The 19,588-nt window shown below is 43.8% G+C and overlaps 1 protein-coding gene across 5 annotated transcripts in view; it reads left to right on the forward strand.

The window, feature by feature from the left end:
- MRPS22 (mitochondrial ribosomal protein S22) overlaps positions 1 to 19,588 on the forward strand; it is a 238,648-nt gene that overhangs the window by 122,736 nt on the left and 96,324 nt on the right. For all 5 annotated transcript variants that reach the window (XM_027583255.1, XM_027583256.1, XM_027583249.1 and 2 more), the window contains exon 4: positions 4,561 to 4,625. In XM_027583255.1, coding sequence (XP_027439056.1) covers positions 4,561 to 4,625 — 65 coding nt within the window. The remainder of the gene's footprint in view (positions 1 to 4,560; positions 4,626 to 19,588) is intronic.

A 19,588-nucleotide genomic window follows, 5' to 3' on the forward strand; every position in this document is an offset into this window, starting at 1 on the left:
ATTCTAATAGGAGAGAAATGGAGCCAGGAGCTGTAGGATGCCCCCATCTCCTCCACATATCTGTCTCCTTCCCTAGATGATTTTCTCTTAAGATCACCTCTCCCAACAGATTGCCCGGCCACTAACACCAAGGATTCAAATCTTGGAGAACATTGTAGGAAAGGAGCAGAGCCAGCCCCAACTCTACTCTGTTCTGGGGCATTCTAGGCTCCTTCAGAAAGACACTAGGTGAGACACACAGTGGAGGCCTGTGGGTGAGCAGAGGCCAGCTGGGCAGTCGAGTGATTGGAGTGTGGGCTAAATTCTAACCACTCTCAGCTCCTGATCTTTGCCTGTGACCAAGGACAAAATAGAAGAATTCTTCCCAAACCAGTGACTGTAACTTTATTTAATTTTGCTTATTTGTCTCCATAATAAACATAATAACAGCTAATAATTATGAATAGTAACTGTGCTCTAGGCATGGTGCCAAGTGGTTAGCCCACATTTTCTTATTTAACCCTGACACCAGCGCTGTGGAGGTATGTGTATCCCTCTCCTCACTTTAGCATTCAGGAAGCAAAGGCTCAGAGAGGTTACGTAACTTTCTGCAGGTCACACAGCAGGAAAGTGTTAGATTTGAGATTTGTATTGAGATATACTTAATCCAAAAGAATTTAATAAAAATACATGAGAAAATTTGGGCTAAGGAAAATTCAACAGGGTACAGAAAACCAGGCCCTATAACATAAGGTTCTATACAGTTGCTGAGAGAAATGAATATTGACTGAGTTTCTTAGCAACCAAAGCAAAAAGGGAAATATGATCAGATATAGGATTCATAATGTCCACAATATTAATAACTTGAGTATTCCTGGTGTTGGGACTGAGAGGACTTTTGGGAGTCAGCGTCATGGGGATGAGCTGTGATATGAGAGATGATGCTGTCAGCAACAAGATCTTTTAACAGTGACAAAAGGGAGTTTCACGAGGAGGCTTGGCACAGTGCCCTCTGATGGGGATCAATCAGTAAAAGCAACCGCAGGGAGGAATACACAGGGTAGTCAGAATCAGACCCTTGGGAAGAGGCTGCCTGTGTCCCAAGGAGGCCATCTCAGCACCTTGGCCACACAGAGGAGCCCCACCAGGCCTGGAATAGCAGATGGGGGGCCCTTTATTGCCTTCACAACTCCCTGAAGCCCCCAAAAGGCCAGTCCACCCTCCCTTTTAGTGCAGGGCTGGCATTGTTTACTGGGGACAGATATTACTGTGGGAATCCAGGTCTGTGTCCCTCCATTCAGCTCGGGGGGTGGGGAGCCCCAGGTCAAGACTGTTCCCAGCCCTGCCCACTGGTGCACAGCCTCCAAGATGTCAGCGCCCGCTGCTGCCTCTCAGGCACACCTTCTGCCGGAGAGCCAGCAACCCTGGGAGCCCTCCCCCAGAAAGCTCTTGGCTGGGAGACAGGCAGGATTTTGTCCTTCTAAAGCATGGAAGGACACGGAGCCAGGTACCTCCTTGTGCAGAGTGCTGTTCCATAGATAGTTGTGGAAGAAAGGAAGGAATGAAAAGCCCATTGGAAGATATCTTACATGTTGTCATGCTCTCTGGACCCTTCTCTGTGAGTAGAGGCTTCTAACCTTCCTCCTCATGCTCATGGCTCCCAGCAGGTGCACTGTCTCTGGGCAGGTGGGCCAGTAGCTTGGGAAGTGGGGCTGTCCCCTGGTCTAGGGACAAGGCAACTACCCTTCTGGGACTGTGTGTGGGTGGGGTGAATGGTAGCAGGAGTAGGTCTGTGACGTCAGCAGCTCTGACTTAGACTCTTACTCCAGGTGTTGGCTGGGAGGCCATGGATGGAGATGCCACTTCTCTGGTCCTTTGTTTTCTCTTCTATAAAACGGGAACAGCACTACCTACTTCATGGGCTGTTGTGGGGATTCAAATGGCTGCCTGACACAGCAAAGGGTCAATATAAGATCCTCCTTCTTTAGATTCTGGCTCAGCCATTACAAGTTGTGTGAGCTTGAGATGTCACTTTACCTCTCTGAGCCTCAGTTTCCTTGTCTGTAAGATAGGAATAACACAGTGTAAGACTATTGGGAGGACTGAAAGAAATAGCACTTCTAATAGCCTCTACCACAGAGCCCAGCACATAGTAGGTGCTCAGTCAAAGGTGGTTACAGTTACTGTTATGGTTATCAGAGACTAAACTGTGCCTCATAGGGTGGATGTCCACAAAAGAGATAGGTAACCGAGGGCCAAGGCAGTCATGACATACGTCCTGGAGGAGGTGGCCCCGGCAGCCAGCCAGATCAGGTTGGGGTTATATGGGTCTCAAGGAGAGGGGTTGTCACCCCAGGGCAGGGCCTAATGTGAGCCAGGGCAGAGGGCACGTGAAGGGGCTAGTGTCTGATCTGAAAGGGAAGGGAGTGTTTGGGAGAGAAGTAGGAACACAAGCCTTTTAGTTAGCTGTGGGAGCTCAAGAGGGCCCAGAAAGGCCAGCAGAGGAGAACAGGGGCCACTCTGGTGAGACAAGGATCAGCCCCATTCTACAGATGTCAAAACTGAAGCCCATGGAGGACAGATGAAATAACTTGCTCAAAATGAGTGAAGAACTTGGCACTGGAATGTAAATCCGTGAGGGCTGGTGCTCAGACTGTGTGCTTTCCTGGGTTTTTAATTAACACAAAGACCTCCCCACACCGGGGTGGGGAGGGGGTGTAGCTGACTGTGAAGAGGAGCAGGGAGAAATAAGGAGGGGTGTGGAGCTCAGCTGGGCCGTTTGGAAATGAACACAGATGAGACTGAGTCTCTCTTGGGCCGTTATGGAGATTAATGGCCACAGACAAGGGCCCTCACGCATCACTAGGGAGAAGATTTCAAAGACCCTTAAAAATCATTGGGAAACATTTCAAAAGGAAAACTGCTCGCAAAGCATCCAGCGGCCCGCCAAATGCGCTGGCGTATAGCTCACCAGGCGATGCTTGTAATCTAATTGCCCATGAGCAAGAGTTTAAAACAATATTTACGATGTGGAAAAATAGCCCGTGATTTGATTTGTACAGAAGAAACACGCCTAATGAGTAAATTAGATTTTGATCTTGCTGGCTCTGGTCCTGTGGGTGGAGCCTAGCCCTTTGGAAGGGCCAGGCTCTTCTCCCGTCCACCTCCCTCCCCACCCTCACACCCCCAGCATGGTCCTGTGACAGCTCTGTGCCCTGGTATGACGCGAGACCAGCACTGTTGCCCTGATGCCTGAGCACAGCAGCCCAGAAACACATCCTCCCTTTTTCTTGGGCCTGCCAGTCCTTCAAACCCCACCCCTGCCTCCGGGAAGCCTCCTAGACTGCTCTAGCCTGCTCTTTTCATTTCCAATAGCTCTGAGAGTCTGTGACACACCGTTGAGCTTCAGTGAGATAGAGCTGGCTCTTGGTTAGACATTCACTAGCTTGGAATGTTTTTGCTTAGTGTGTTGTCTCATGAAGGCTGTTAGATGTTCCTTTGCAATCTGGACTTGTTCTATTTCTCGCCTTATATTTAATGGAGGCACTCAGGTAAGTATTAATTGCTTTTGCTGACCAGTGTCGATTCTCCTTCTTCTGGAAAGAGTACGATGATTTCCCTTGGGGAAAGTATCCCCTACCCCCTCCCCGCCTCCAGTGACAGTCCAAGGTCTATGTGGTCTGGGCAGGGCTGACCAGACTCCTCCCAGCTTTAGGCGCCCGTGGAGGGCACGTGACCCAGAGCTGGCCAATCAGAGCACCACTGCTCTTGGCTGCGGAGATGTGTTCAGAGATGGGTAAGTGACTCACGTCAGGCCACTGAGACCTCCTTGGGAAGGCTGCCCGAGCTACCGCGAGAGAGGCATGTTCTGTGCTCTGGAACTGCTAAACTAGGAGAATCAAAGGGTGGAGCTCCTGGTGGTCATCTCGTTACTTCATGGGGGAAGCGCCTCTGAAAGCGAGACCAGTACGTGGGAAGTGCAACTGAGGAACATAGAGCGATTCTTAGGGTCCATGGTCAAGCACCCAAATCCAGACGTGGGTGATTCACGTGCACTTTAATCCACTACTTTACTGGCTCTCGTCTGTTTCAACCAGTTTGAGTTGGGTTTTAGTGTTTCACACAGAGACCAGTAGTTTTTCTTTTTTTTAATTAAAATAATTATTTTATTATAAGAAAAAAATCAGTGAAATATTTTACCTGTTTTTTTAATACTAAGTCTTGAAAATCCGTTGAATATCTAAATTGTCATTGGAATACTTGATCTCTATTTAGATTTCATAAAATATGCAAAAGAAAGGTAAATTTTCCTACCTAAGCTGTCTCATACACACATAAGTTTTCCTTTTTTTTTAGTTTTTGATGTGGTGCTCCACGATTCATTGTTTTCGTATAACACCCAGTGCTCTGACTTACACAAAAGGCACAGGACTAGTGTCCAAGAGTGATGACTAGATTCTTCTAGAACTGAGGGAATTGTAGAGACTATAAAAATCAAATGTTCATGGACATAATTCTGTGACTGAAGCTAGTTTGCCAGACTTTTCCTGACTGCCTGCTCTGTGTTGGCTCTTCCTCTAGGTGCTGGGGACACAGAAGAATTAGAGCAGACCCAGCCCGGAGGAGCCCACAGGCTTGGAAGGGAGGTAAGAGCTGCAGCTGCCAGCTATAGCCAACTCCTTCCAGAGGAGGTAGTGTCATGTATGCTGTGGAGAATCCCTCCAAGGGCTCTGGGGGCACCCTGATGGAAGAGCAGACAAGAGATTGGGAGGGTGGGTAGGGCTTCACCAGGGAGGTGAGACAGTCCCCCGGGGGGCAGGGGGAGAGACTTGATTGTGAAATTGGTGGCAGTGCCAGGACTGAGGCTCCTTGCCCCAGACTCCCGGAAAAGGGGCCCCTACACTGCTGCTTAGCACCTGACAGAGGTCTCCTGGCTGTCTCTCTTCCTGCCCACTCGACAGCAGCCCCCTCGGCTGGGAGAGGAAGCGGGAGAGTGTGGTGGTTGTCTTGGGTCGTGTGTGGGCATTGGGGGCCAGCTGAAGGAGATGGGGCTTTCCAACCACATGGTGAAGCCGGGTGTGGGCGGGGGATGCAGGCGCCGATACTTGTCTGGGTGAGCCAGTCTCGTTCATCATGACATTCATGATCAAGGCCTTTGTGGCATCAGCAACAATGCTATGACATTTGCTGGGTATTTCCTTGTGGGGGGGGCTTTACACACAAACTTCTGTGTCCTCACTTAACAGTGAGTCACCTGCCTTGGCTCCCACTTTTCTGAATGGTGCTTAGAAAGAGTTAGAGAATCGAGAGCAAGCCTGTCTCGCCGGAGTCTGCTTGGCAACTATGGTGATACTATGAAGTAAATTGAGCTGTCACTAAGTGCCTACTATTTCCTGAGCCTGCCTCCTTCTCCACTCAGCTGCCAAAAATAGAGTAAGAAGCAGACCATAGCTAGAAATACATGTCCGCCGTCCTTTCTTTTCTTTTTTTTTCCATTAAATTCAATTAGCCAAGGTATAGTACATCATTAGTTTTCAATATGATGTTCAATGATTCATTAGTTGAATATAACACCCCCTGCTCATCATATCACGTGCCCTCTTTAATTCCCATCACCTGTTACCCCATCCCCCCCACCCACCTCCCTTTCCCCAACCCTCAGTTTATTTCCCAGAGTCAACAGTCTCATATAGTTTGTCTCCCTCAATGACTTCCTCCCATTCAGTTTTCCCTCTCTTCCCCTATTGTCCTCTACATTATCCTTCCATAGCAGGGGATGCCTGCGGTGATGTGTGGTTGCATCCATCCATGACAATGTACAGAAACATGCAGAGAAGAGTGGGATTAATTCAGTGTTGGCAATCAGGAAAGCATACTGAGGTGGCTGATGGCCAAGCAAGACTTGGAGGCTGGGAAGAATTGTCCTTCAGACAGCAAGCGTTTTGTGCAGTGAGATCCTAATAGCAGGGTTCCATTGAAGATAGTTCCCACATCTCATTTCCTGAGAGGTAGATTCCATTGCCCCATTTTACAGAGGAGGCAGTTGAGGCTTCACATGCTTAAGTAACTTGCCAAGGCAGTGCAGGGCCAGGATTCAAACCTGAGCTCTGTCATGCAAAGTTTGGGCTGCTTTCTCTATGCCTTGCTCCCTTTGGAGTATCTGTGGCTTTTGTTACCCCAACACTGAGTCTGCAGAATGGAACCTCCCATCTTCTGGGCTGACACCATCCAGTCCTCAGTAGATGCTGATGTCATAGTGCTGGGAGTGATGGTGGGGATACTCTTGTGCACCCCACCCCCACTTCACAGGTATAAGGGAGGCAGCCTGGGGGGAGAGCTGGGTTCCTGCCTTGCGGGCCTGGCTCCCCACACGGTCCCACTTCTCTGGTTGTGGGGATGGATGTCAGACTTCAAAGGCAGCAGTGCATTGTCTCTCCAACCTCCAGCCCATGAGAAAGTGCCTAAGTCCCAGAACAAAGGCCCTACCAGACTCACGTCACCTGCTCGGCACTTAGCACGGGGCTTAATTAAAGGAAACAGAGCTTCTTGGAGTGAGAGTGAGGAGTGAGTGAGAAAGTCGATAACACTAAAGACACCGCCATTAATAAAGCCAGACTCACTGCTAATATCCCACTTGAATTCAAAACAGGACAAATAATTGGAAATCTGAGCAGGGTGAGTGGTGGGGCCAGTGGTACAGATGACAGAGGTCTGGCAGCTGTGGGAGACCTTCTGTGTGGGGCGATGTGGCCGGGCAAGAGCTCCTGGAGGGAGTAATTCAGTCCTGGGGCCCAGTGCCCTCTTCTTGGCTGACAGCCGTAGACTGACACCTGGATGTGGAAGAAGCTCACACTGAATAGCACTTGAAATGTGCCAGGCACTGTTTTCAGTTCTTTACAAATATCAGTTTAATCCTTTAAAAATATATATCCTTTGTACCTATCTACACCTATTTATCTTATTAATTAGGTGCCATTATTGCCCCCATTTTACAGCTGAGGAAACTGGTGCACAGAGGGTTTAGGTAATTTGTCCGGGCTGAGCTGGGATTTTGAACCTCTGTGCCACGACCTCAAAGTATATGTGCCTAACCACCAGGCTACACTACCTCCTTTGAGTGAACTGGCCTCTCATCCCTAGTTTGCTGGATAACTGGGCAAGAACTGCTGTCCATTCAGTCAGCAAACATTTGTCAGTATAGTGCAATCTTAGCAATAACAGTAACAAGCACTGTATACAGTTCCTATATGCTAGGCACTAAATACTTTATATGCATTATCTCAACCCTGCTGATCGCCCGTACGGTGGGTGCTTTTACTGCCTCAGTTTTACAGGGAATGGAACTGAGCCTCAGAGAAGTTAGGTGACTCCCTGTGGTCCCATGTCTAGTTAGTACCAGAGCCAAGATTCAACCCTACATCTTTTGGTTCAAAGTGCAACCCCAAAACCACTGCTGGTATCAGTGTCTATTCCCAAAGGGTGCTCATGTAGAGCCTGGGCAGGTGTACTCATGGGCAGTTATGATGCTGGCTGATGGATGCTGCACACATCTAGACATGAGTATCCAGTGATGGGCAGGAACCACGTATGGTCCACTGAGTACCATTCAGTTAATGTCCTCAGGCCATAAACCCTGGGACACTACTGTATCCCACCTAACCCCTTCTATTCCTTGTCTTTTTTTTTTTTAAGGTTTTATTTATTTATTTGACATAGAGAGACACAGCGAGAGAGGGAGCACAAGCAGGGGGAGTAGGAGTAGGGAGTACCCCACGGAGTAGGGAGCCCGATGCGGGGCTCGATCCCAGGACCCTGGGATCATGACTTGAGCTGAAGGCAGACGCTTAACGACTGAGCCACCCAGGCGCCCCTCTACTCCTTGTCTTTATCCTGCCTCCTCTCCCATGTGTTCAGTCCACAGCCTTAGAGCTGGGGATGGCCACCTGGGGAATTCTGTGTATTCTGAACCCTGTGTTGGGGGATTGGGATGCATTCTTCCTAGGAACCTGGCTCCCTGCTGGTGGGTGACATAACCCACACTGATTCAAGAGGCAATGTAATGGAATGAAAAGGGCATGGATACTGGGGTCAGGCAGGCCTCAGTGTGACTCCTGATTTCTGAGCCTTAGTTTCTCTATCTGTGAAATGGGCCTGCAGTTCCAGAGAATGGGTGGAGAAGGCTGGCTTCTGCACTAAAACCCGAGGCAGCCTCGCTGTGGAGAGGGAAGGGAGAGTAAGAAGAGGGTCAAAACCTGTGAATTCTGGAGAGCACAAGGAGAAGAAAAAATGGACCCCTTCCCTTAGCTCATCATATTGGAATGAGGGGCTCCTTAGAACTGGGGGTGAGCATATGTAGGGGAAATGAGAGGAGATGTGGGCATGGGGGAGAAGACAGGGCCTCACTGCTCTGAGAGTGCTGAAGGCCAGAAATGTCACCTCATCCAGGAGACTCAGGTCACCTCATGCATGGAGCCAGTGGATCATTGAGATGGCTCAGGGCATGGCTTCCATCTTTAGGGTTGTTATCTTGGAGGACTTCAAGGCATGTAGCTTAGAGAGTGTCCCTCCCCGGTGAGCCTGTCTCCTTGCCCCTACTAGGTTAGAGAAAAGCTCACACTCAATCCTGATCTGAAATGTCCTCATGTCATCTGCATGGCAGTGCTGACAGTGCGGCTTTGGGGTTTTTTGGTGGGTGAAGGACAGATAAGGGGATAGTGGTCAATGCACAGATGGAAGGCTCTGAGACCACTGCTCTTGAGAGACCCCTCCCGATTTGATACTGAGTCTAATGATTTTGACCTCTGAATAGTCCAGCTGTGATAGCCAATGACAGGGACTTTGCGCCAAGGATCAGACCTGGATTTATACTTTAGCCATAAATAGAAGTGAATTCAGTGTTCTAGTGACAAATGGTTAACAACTAGCTTTCTAGGGTTGGAAAAAGTCCTAATTTGTAACATTCGACAATTTCTTGGTATAAACATTCCCACCATGGCTGATCTTAAGCTGCCAACATGACATCACTGAACACTAAGTTGGGAAGAGGTGTTAACGATTGGTTCTCATGAGCCCATACACACTGACTCCAGCACCCTTGTGCACAGATTCACCATGAGGCAGAAGAGGCTCAAACTCATTTGTAGGGGTCCTTCCAAGGCCTGTACAATTGTGTTCACAGGCGATATACAGTTTGGAAAAGTCAGATATAATAACCGCATTGGTTAAGATTCTTGCTTCTTTCCACTCCTTGTATTGAAGGACCTGGAGTAGCTATGGGCACATAGTAATTTGTTGTGATTTCTTTTTTATTCTAAATATATATTATTTTTGTACCCAATTTTGCTTTGTAATTTTACTTTTTTTCTTAAAGAGGGCCTCAAAACCTCTCTATACTTCCCACTGCAAGGCATGGATCTATCCTGGGAGTAAATTAAATTGTGATACCCTCCAGGAAATTTTGGTTGTTGTTACGCTGTGCCTTAGAGACACATTGGTGTATATAAATTCATTACTGGAAATTTTGATCCAGATTAAGTTCCTAGAACGTGACTTTCATTATGCCAGAGCTCTGCTCAAAACTCTCATGGCCCCCTCTTGATCCCTTAAACTGGCATTCAAGGATCTCCATAGATTCAGATTTCCTTCTGAAAATATATTCTTTATTCTCTCTTTATCCTCCAAATAAAACTTTTTCCCTTGTGGCTGTAATTAGGTTGTTTTCTCTGCCTGGAGCACCTTTTCTGTCTCCTCTCTTTTGGGTTTGCCAAGTGCTTTTTCTGTATCTATTGAGATGATCATGTGGGTGTCTTTGTGTGTGTGTGTGTGTGTGTGTGTGTCCTTTTTTATATTAATATGGTGTATTACATTGATTTTCAGGTGTTAAACCAACCTTGCATTACTGGGATAAATCCTTCTTGGTCATAGTGTATAATCCTTTTTACATTTTGCTGAATTCAGTTTGCTAGTATTTTGTTGAGGATTTTTTTTTTAAAGATTTTATTTATTTATTTAACAGAGCGATGCACAGCGAGAGAGGGAACACAAGCAGGGGGAGTGGGAGAGGGAGAAGTAGGCTTCCTGCCGGGCAGGGAGCCCGATGTGGGGCTCGATCCCAGGACCCGAGATCATGACCTGAGCCGAAGGCAGACACCTAATGGCTGAGCCACCCAGGCGCCCCTTGTTGAGGATTTTTGCATATATATTCATAAAAATTATTGATCTTTAGCTTTCTTATGATGCCTTTGTCTGGTTTCAGTATCAAGGTAATTCTGGTCTCACATAATGAGTTGAGAAGTGTTCCTTTCTGTTTTTTGGAAGAGTCTGTGATGGTTTGGTATTAATTTTTCTTTAAATGTTTTGGTATAATTCAGGGAAATCCTCTGACACCGGGCTTTTATTTGTGGGAAGTTTTTAAATTACTAATTCTCTTTTCTTATTATAGGTCCATTCAGATTTTCTATTTCTTCTTGAGTCAGTTTGGATAGTTTACATCTTTCTAGGAATTTGTCCATCTCAACTAAGTTGTCTAATTTGTTGGCCTATGGTTGTTTGAAGTATTCCCTTATACAGGCTTACCTGGGAGATATTGTGAGTTTTGTTCCAGACTACTGCAGTAAAGTGAATATCACAATAAGGTGAGTCAAATGAGTTTTTGGTTTCCGAGGACATATAAAAGTTACGTTTATGCTATATATTAAGTGTGCGATAGCATGTCTAAAAAACCAATGCTCTGATAATAATTAAAAAAAAAACTAGTTAAAAGTGAATAAATAAATAAATAAAAATACTTTATTACTAAAAAATGCTAACCATCATCTGAGCTGTCAGTGACTTGTAATCACTGATCACAGGTCACCATAACAAATATAATAATAATGAAAAAGTTTGAAATATTGCAAGAATTACCAAAATGTGACACAGAGACACAAAGTGAGCAAATGCTGATAGAAAAATGGTGCCTATAGATGCTCAGTGCAGGGTTGTCAAACCTTCAATTTGTTAAAAAATGAAATGACTATACAAGCTCAATAAAATGAAGCCCAGTAAAATGGGGTATGCCTGTAAGCCTTTTTGTTTTTATAAGATTGGTAGTGATGTCTTCTTTCTTGTTTCTGATTTTAGTTATTTGAACCTTCTCTTTTTTTGTTTTCACCAGTCTAGCTCAAATTTAGTCAATTTTGTTGATCTTTTCAAAGAATGACTTTTGGTTTTACTGATTTTCTCTATTATTTTTCTAGTCTTTCTTTTTTTTTTTTTTCCACTCTAGTCTTTATTTCCTTTCTTCTGCTTGTTCTGGGTTTAGTTTGCTCTTCTTTTTCTAGGAGAAAGTACTGGGAAAGACCCTAAAAACTGTATAACCCAATATTGATGTTTTAGGAGATTGGCTGAAGCCCCCAAATTAAAAAAAAAAAAAATACATTTTAAAGATTCCAGACACTTCTTTGCAGATTACTAAAAGGTAGCAGAAATGGTCCAGTGACTTCTCACCCCCATCATCTATCTCCAGCCTACAGAGAAGAAAATAGAGATTTGAGAGCAATTCAGTTGTCTTTGTGTCCTCCATGTCCCATACTTCATGATTAAGAAAGAGATGCTTCCCCCAAACAGATTGATAGGACTTCAGAAGTACTTGCAGAGATAGGGAGTGGACTGTCAGAAGAGGAGTTTGATACTACCACCTGGCAGGATATTTGCTGAGCTTCAGAAACCCATGGGCTGTCTTGCAACATGAAGAGAAGGAAGGGCAGTGAGAATGGTTATAGCATACATCACCTGAAGTTTGGGAGTGGTTGTGTACATGGAGACTGCTGCCTGCTTCTTTCCAGGGACTTGGAGGGCTGGCTGGAGTGACCTGTGGTGGCAGAGGAGGGGCAAGGGCAGTAGAGCGGCCTTGCATGAGCATTTCCTGTATGTCATGTGGACAGACTGGGGCTCAAGCTGTCTTGACAAGATCTGCCTAGTGGGAAGAGGGACCCTAAGCAGTAAAAGGCTATGAGGAGGACCAATTAGGAAGGTGCTGAGAAAGGGGTCAAAGAGACAGAGAGTGCACGGCCATCAATAGGAAGCTGTACCGTGCTGTGAGGAGGTGTCTGTAAGAGTCTACAGATGCATTCCCAGTGGGTGGGTGGGGTGGTCAGCATTTTGGCATCTGATGCTATAATGAGAGCAAACAGCCAGCCAGTAATGTCTTAGGAGACTATGATCAGGCTTTTCCTTCTCCCTTCTATGTGCACCCCCTTCAGTTCTAGGTAGGTTATATGACCTAATCAGCAAGTGCTCTTAGGAGCTCTGTGTGACAAAGAACATCACACACATGGAGCTTGATTCCTGCCTTGTCTCATTTGCTGTGCCCCTCCACCACTGACCGGGAGTGATAAATAGGAGATCCCCAGGGCCAGCCTCCCATTGCACAGACAGGGTAACTAGGGCCTACAGAGGGGAGAGGTCTTGCCCAAGATAATAAATGCAGGTTGTGTGAGAGGCTCCTGAGCCTTCCAACTCCTGGAAGCTATGGCCCTTTCCTATCCATTCAACACAGACAGCTCTCGTTGTAAAAGGACACAAGCTGGGGTGGGAGAAGCAGGGAGGGAGAGGATAAAATGTAGATTCTCTGAATTTTATTTTCATCATCAGAGGTTTCTCGGGGAAAATGATAGTTCCATCCTAGACAGGGAAGTGGAAATGGCCTATGCTAATGTGTGCAAGTTGTGGAAAATGCTTTATTTTAACCCTGTTCCCCCAGAAGTCATAGTCATCTATTTGAAACTGCCAATCAACCTTCCAGCAAAGGAAAACACACGCACACCTCTGCACAAATGGCTTTGATTAGGCTTAGCTGTAGGTTTAAGAAAATTTAATCATCTTAACCTGTTTAGTCTTTTCCCTGATGAAAATCATCAGTCAGATTCCAGCATGAGCCCGTTAGAACTGAGCTGCTGTCAGCACCGTTGTTTATGTTAATACGTTATAGGCATGAAATGGAGGAGAGCGGAGTTATGAGAAGAAGTCCTGAGTGAATTAGGAGAGTAGGGGTTTGTGGCAGGCCCCCGAGGCTGACAGGCGGGGCTCGGAAAGGACTGTTTATTTATGCGTCTCAAACTACAGTCTCCTCTACCTGTTGGGAGCAACTCTAAAGTGTATTTCTCTCTGCGGTCAGAACTGACGTTCAGTAGAACTGCAGGTCTGGAACCCTATAGATACCATTTGCTAGCTGCATGACCTCAGGTAGGTTACTTAACCTCTCTTAATGTCAGTTTTCTCATCTGAGAAATGGGGCTGACAGGAGTAACTAGCCCACTGGATGGCTTTATAGATTACTGGCACATTGGGTAAAGGCCTGGTACTTATTAGTAAATGCTCAGTCACATGCTCCATGGCATCAGCATTATCCCTCTTTCCTGATGCCAGGCAGCTACTTCATGGTGCTCTCTCCTAGTACCCTGGACTCTGTGGACATCGGCCAGTGGGTGATTCCCACTCAATGTGAAATGGTCTGCTGGGCACAGATTGGAAAGGCCCTAAATCTGGAACCTTGACCCATCTCCGTTATGAGGACCTAGGTGACTTTAGGGAAATCACTGCTTCTTTGGATTTTGGTTTCTTGGTCCACCATGAGACCTCTCTTTGTGCCCATCACCCACTCTCCCCTTCGTTCTAGAGAAAAATCCCAACTGCCACCCACCTAAAGGGTTACATTTCTCAGCTTCCTTATAGCTAGGTGTGCCAAAGGACTATTTTTGGCTGTTGAAATCCAAGAAGAAATGTTATGTGGAACTTCTAAAAAGTCTTCTAAAAGAGGGAGAAGAAATGGGTGAATGTCTATCAATATGTGAATAAAGAATGGCCCATTCATACTACAGAATATTATTCAGCAATAAAATTCTTCTGATACATATAACATGGGTATATCTCAGAAGTGTTATGCTGAGTGACAGAATCCAGACACAGAAGAGTAAATTCTAAATTATTGCATTTTAAAAAATTTTTATTTTATTATGTTATGTTAATCACCACACATTACATCATTAGTTTTTGATGTAGTGTTCCATGATTCATTGTTTGAGTATAACACCCAGTGCTCCATTCAATATGTGCCCTCTTTAATACCCATCACCAGGCTAACCCATCCCCCCACCCCCCTCCCCTCTAGAACCCACAGTTTGTTTCTCAGAGTCCATAGTCTCTCATGGTTTGTCTCCCCCTCCAATTTCCCCCCCTTCATTTTTCTCTTCCTACTATCTTCTTCTTTTAATTTTTAAACATATAATGTATTATTTGTTTCAGAGGTACAGGTCTGTGATTCAACAGTCTTACACAATTCACAGTGCTCACCATAGCCATGCCCTCACAAATGTCTGTCACCCAGTCACCGCATCATAATACCCTCTAGTTCCATCCACGTCATTGCAAATGGCAAGATTTCGGGTTTTTTTCTGATGGCTGCATAATATTCCATTGGATATATATATATACCACATCTTTATCCATTCATCTGTAGATGGACATCTTGGCTCTTTCCACAGTTTGGCTATTGTGGACATTGCTGTTATAAACATCGGGGTACACATACCCCTTTGGATCACGTGTATTTGTATCTTTGGGGTAAATACCCAGTAGTGCAATTCCTGGGTCATATGGTAGCTCTTTTTTAAACTTTTTGAGGAACCTCCATACTGTTTTCCAGAGTGGCTATGCCAGCTTGCATTCCCACCAACAGTGTAGGAGGGTTCCCCTTTCTCTGCATCCTCGCCAACATCTTTCGTTTCCTGACTTGTTAATTTTAGCCATTCTGATTGGTGTGAGGTAGTATCTCATTGAGGTTTTGATTTGGATTTCCCTGATGCCAAGCGGTGTTGAGCATTTTTTCATGTGTCTGTTGGCCATTTGGATGTCCTTTTTGGAAAAATGTCTGTTCATGTCTTCTGCCCATTTCTTGATTATTTGTTCTTTGGGTGTTGAGTTTGAGAAGTTCTTTATAGATCTTGGATACTAGCTCTTTATCTGATATGTCATTTGCAAATATCTTCTCCCATTCTCTTGGTTGTCTTTTGGTTTTGTTGACTGTTTCTTTTGCTGTGCAAAAGCTTTTTATCTTGATGAAGTTCCAAAAGTTCATTTTTGCCCTTGCTTCCCTTGCCTTTGGTGATGTTTCTGGGAAGAGGTTGCTGCGGCTGAGATTGAAGAGGTTGCTGCCTCTGTTCTCCTCTAGGATTTTGATGGACTCCTCTCTCACATTTAGGTCTTTCATCCCTTTTGAGTCTATTTTTGTGTGTGGTGTAAGGAAATGGTATAGTTTCATTCTTCTGCATGTGGCTGTCCAAATTTCCCAACACCATTTGTTGAAGAGACTGTCTTTTTTCCATTGGACATTCTTTCCTGCTTTGTCAAAGTTTAGTTGACCATAGAGTTGAGGGTCCGATTCTGTTCCATTGATCTGTGTGTCTGTTTTTGTGCCAGTACCATACTGTCTTGATGATGACAGCTTTGGAATAGAGCTGGAAGTCCGGAATTGTGATGCCACCAGCTTTGCTTTTCTTTTGCAACATTCCTCTGGCTATTCGGGGTCTTTTCTGGTTCCATACAAATTTTAGGATTATTTGTTCCATTTCTTTGAAAAAAGTGGATGGTATTTTGATAGGGATTGCTTTGAATGTGTAGATTGCTCTAGGGAGCGTTGACATCTTCACAATATTTGTTCTTCCAATCCATGAGCATGGAATGTTTTTCCATTTCTTTGGGTCTTCCTCAATTTCTTCCATGAGTATTTTATAGTTTTCTGAGTACAAATTCTTTGCCTCTTTGGTTAGATTTATTCCTAGGTATCTTATGGTTTTGGGTGCAATTGTAAATGGGATCGACTCCTTAATTTCCCTTTCTTCTGTCTTGTTGGTGTATAGGAATGCCACTGATTTCTGTGCACTGATATTATGTCCTGCCACTTTACTGAATTCCTGAATGAGTTCTAGCAGTTTTGGGGTGGAGTCTTTTGGGTTTTCCACATAAAGTATCATATCATCTGCAAAGAGTGAGAGTTTGACTTCTTTGCTGATTCAGATGCCTTTTGTTTCTTTTTGTTGTCTGATTGCTGTGGCTAGGACTTCTAATACTATGTTGAATAGCAGTGGTGATAGTGGACATCCCTGCCGTGCTCCTGACCTTAGGGGGAAAGCTCTCAGTTTTTCCCCATTGAGAATGATATTCGCTGTGGGTTTTTCATAGATGGCTTTTATGATATTGAGGTATGTACCCCAAAGATGCTGTATTTTGTCAAATGCTTTTTCTGCATCTATTGAGAGGATCATATGGTTCTTGTTCTTTCCTTTATTAATATATTGTATCACATTGATTGATTTGTGGATGTTGAACCAACCTTGCAGCCTGGGAATAAATCCCACTTGGTTGTGGTGAATAATCCTTTTAATGTACTTTTGGATCCTATTGGCTAGTATTTTGGTGAGAATTTTTGCATCCATGTTCACCAGGGATATTGGTCTGTAATTATTCTTTTTGATGGGGTCTTTGTCTGATTTTGGGATCAAGGTAATGCTGGCCTCATAAAATGAGTTTGGAAGTTTTCCTTCCATTTCTATTTTTTGGAACAGTTTCAGGAGAATAGGTATTAATTCTTCTTTAAATGTTTGGTAGAATTCCCCTGGGAAGCCATCTGGCCCTGAGCTCTTGTTTGTTGGGAGATTTTTGATGACTGCTTCAATTTCCTTAGTGGTTATGGGTCTGTGGTCTGTTCAGGTTTTCTGTTTCTTCCTGGTTCAGTTTTGGTAGTTTATACATCTCTAGGAATGCATCCGTTTCTTCCAGATTATCTAATTTGCTGGCATATAGTTGCTCATAATATGTTCTTATAATTGTTTGTATTTCTTTGATGTTGGTTGTGGTCTCTCCTCTTTCATTCATGATTTTATCTATCTGGGTCATTTCTCTTTTCTTTTCTTTCTTTTTTTTTTTTTTTTTTGATAAGTCTGGCCAGGGGTTTATCAATCTTATTAATTCTTTCAAAGAACCAGGTCCTAGTTTCGTTGATCTGTTCTATTGTTCTTTTGATTTCTATTTCATCGATTTCTGCTCTGATATTTATTATTTCTCTTCTTCTGCTGGGTTTAGGCTTTATTTGCTGTTCTCTCTCTAGCTCCTTTAGGTGTAGGGTTAGGTTGTGTATTTGAGACCTTTCTTGTTTCTTGAGAAAGGCTTGTATTGCTATATACTTTCCTCTTAGGACCGCCTTTGCTGCATCCCAAAGATTTTTGAACAGTTGTGTTTTCATTTTCATTGGTTTCCATGAATTTTTTTAGTTCTTCTTTAATTTCCTGGTTGACCCATTCATTCTTTAGTAGGATGCTCTTTAGCCTCCATGTATTTGAGTTCTTTCCAACTTTCCTCTTGTGATTGAGTTCTAGTTTCAAAGCATTGTAGTCTGAAAATATGCAGGGAATAATCCCAATCTTTTGGTACCGGTTGAGACCTGATTTGTGACCTAGGATGTGATCAATTCTGGAGAATGTTCCATGGGCACTAGAGAAGAACATGTATTCTGTTGCTTTGGGATGGAATGTTCTGAGTATATCTGTGAAGTCCATTTGGTCCAGTGTGTCATTCCAAGTCTTTATTTCCTTGTTGATCTTTTGCTTAGATGATCTGTCCATTTCAGTGATGGGGGTGTTAAAATCCCCTACTATTATTGTATTGTTGTCAATGTGTTTCTTTGATTTTGTTATTGATTGGCTTATATAATTGGCTAGGGGTTGGGGCATAGATATTTACAATTGTTAGATCTTCTTGTTGGATAGACCTTTTAAGTATGCTATAGTGTCCTTCCTCATCTCTTATTATAGTCTTTGGTTTAAAATCTAATTTGTCTGATATAAGGATTGCCACCCCAGCTTTCTTTTGGTGTCCTTTAGCATGGTAAATGGTTTTCCACCCCCTCACTTTCAATCTGGAGATGTCTTTGGGTCAAAAATGAGTCTCTTGCAGACAGCATATCGATGGGTCTTGTTTTTTTTCCCCAATCTGATAGCCTGTGTCTTTTGATTGGGGCATTTAGCCCATTGACATTCAGGGTAACTATTGAAAGATATGAATTTAGTGCCATTGTATTGCTTGTAAGGTGACTATTACTGTATATTGTCTCTGTTCCTTTCTGGTGTATGTTACTTTTAGGCTCTCTCTTTGCTTAGAGGACCCCTTTCAGTTTTCTTCTAGGGCTGGTTTCGTGTTTGCAAATTCTTTTAGTTTTTGTTTGTCCTGGAAGCTTTTTACCTCTCCTTCTATTTTCAGTCACAGCCTAGCCGGATATAGTATTCTTAGCTGCATATTTTTCTCATTTAGTGCTCTGAATATATCATGCCAGTCCTTTCTGGCCTGCCAGGTCTCTGTGGATAGGTCTGTTGCCAGTCTAATGTTTCTACCATTGTAGGTTACAGACCTCTTGCCCCAAGCTGCTTTGGGATTTTCTCTTTGTCTCTGAGACTTGTAAGTTTTACTATTAGATGTCAGGGTGTTGACCTATTTTTATTGATTTTGAGAGGGGGTTCTCTGTGCCTCCTGGATTTTGATGCCTGTTTCCTTCCCCAAATTAGGGAAGTTCTCTGCCAGAATTTGCTCCAGTATACCTTCTTCCTCTCTCTTCTTCTTCTGGGATCCCAATTATTCTAATATTGTTTCATCTTATGCTATCACTTATCTCTTGAATTCTGCCCTCGCGGTCCAGTAGTTATCTTTTTCTCAGCTTCTTTATTCTCCATCATTGGTCTTCTATATCACTAATTCTCTCTTCTGCCTCATTTATCCTAGCAGTTAGAGCCTCCATTTTTTATTGCACCTCATTAATAGCCTTTTTGATTTAGACTTGGTTAGATTTTAGTTCTTTTATTTCTCCAGAAAGGGTTTCTCTAGTATCTTCCATGCTTTTTTCAAGCCTAGCTAGTATCTTTATAATCATCATTCTGAACTCTAGTTCCGACATCTTACTAATGTCCATACTGATTTGGTCCCTGGCAGTCAGTACTGCCTCTTGTTTTTTTTGAGGTGAGTTTTTCTGTCTTGTCATTTTGTCCAGAGGAGAACAGATGAATGAGAGAACAAAATGCTAACAGGGTAACAATGACCCTAGAAAAATATATACACTAAACAAATCAGAAGAGACCTGAAACTGGGGGCAAAGAAAGGGAAAGAAAGAAAAAAGGAAAAAAAAAAAAAGGAAAAAGAAAAAGATAAAACCAAACAAAAACAAAACAAAAAAAACCCAGAATATGATCACATATGATCAGGCTGGTGCATAGATCAGTGCCACACATTAGATTTTGGGTGTATTTTGGTCTGTTAGAAGAAAGTCCCTTCCAAAATTTGAAGAAAGAAAAATATATGTACAAAAATAAGGGTTAATATGATGAAGGGATGGAATATGATTGTAAAGATTAAAATTATAAAAGATTTTATAAAAGGAATTGATAAGATAAGTTGATTGAAAAAAGAGGATTTTAAAAAAAATGGGAGAGAATGTGATCAGGCAGGAGACTAGAACAAAGCCATACACTAGAGATTTAGGGTATATTTTGATCTGTTAGAAGAAACTGTATCTCAAAGTTTTAAAGCG

The sequence above is a fragment of the Zalophus californianus genome, chromosome 1 (assembly GCF_009762305.2).
Source record: "Zalophus californianus isolate mZalCal1 chromosome 1, mZalCal1.pri.v2, whole genome shotgun sequence".
Lineage (NCBI taxonomy): Eukaryota > Metazoa > Chordata > Mammalia > Carnivora > Otariidae > Zalophus > Zalophus californianus.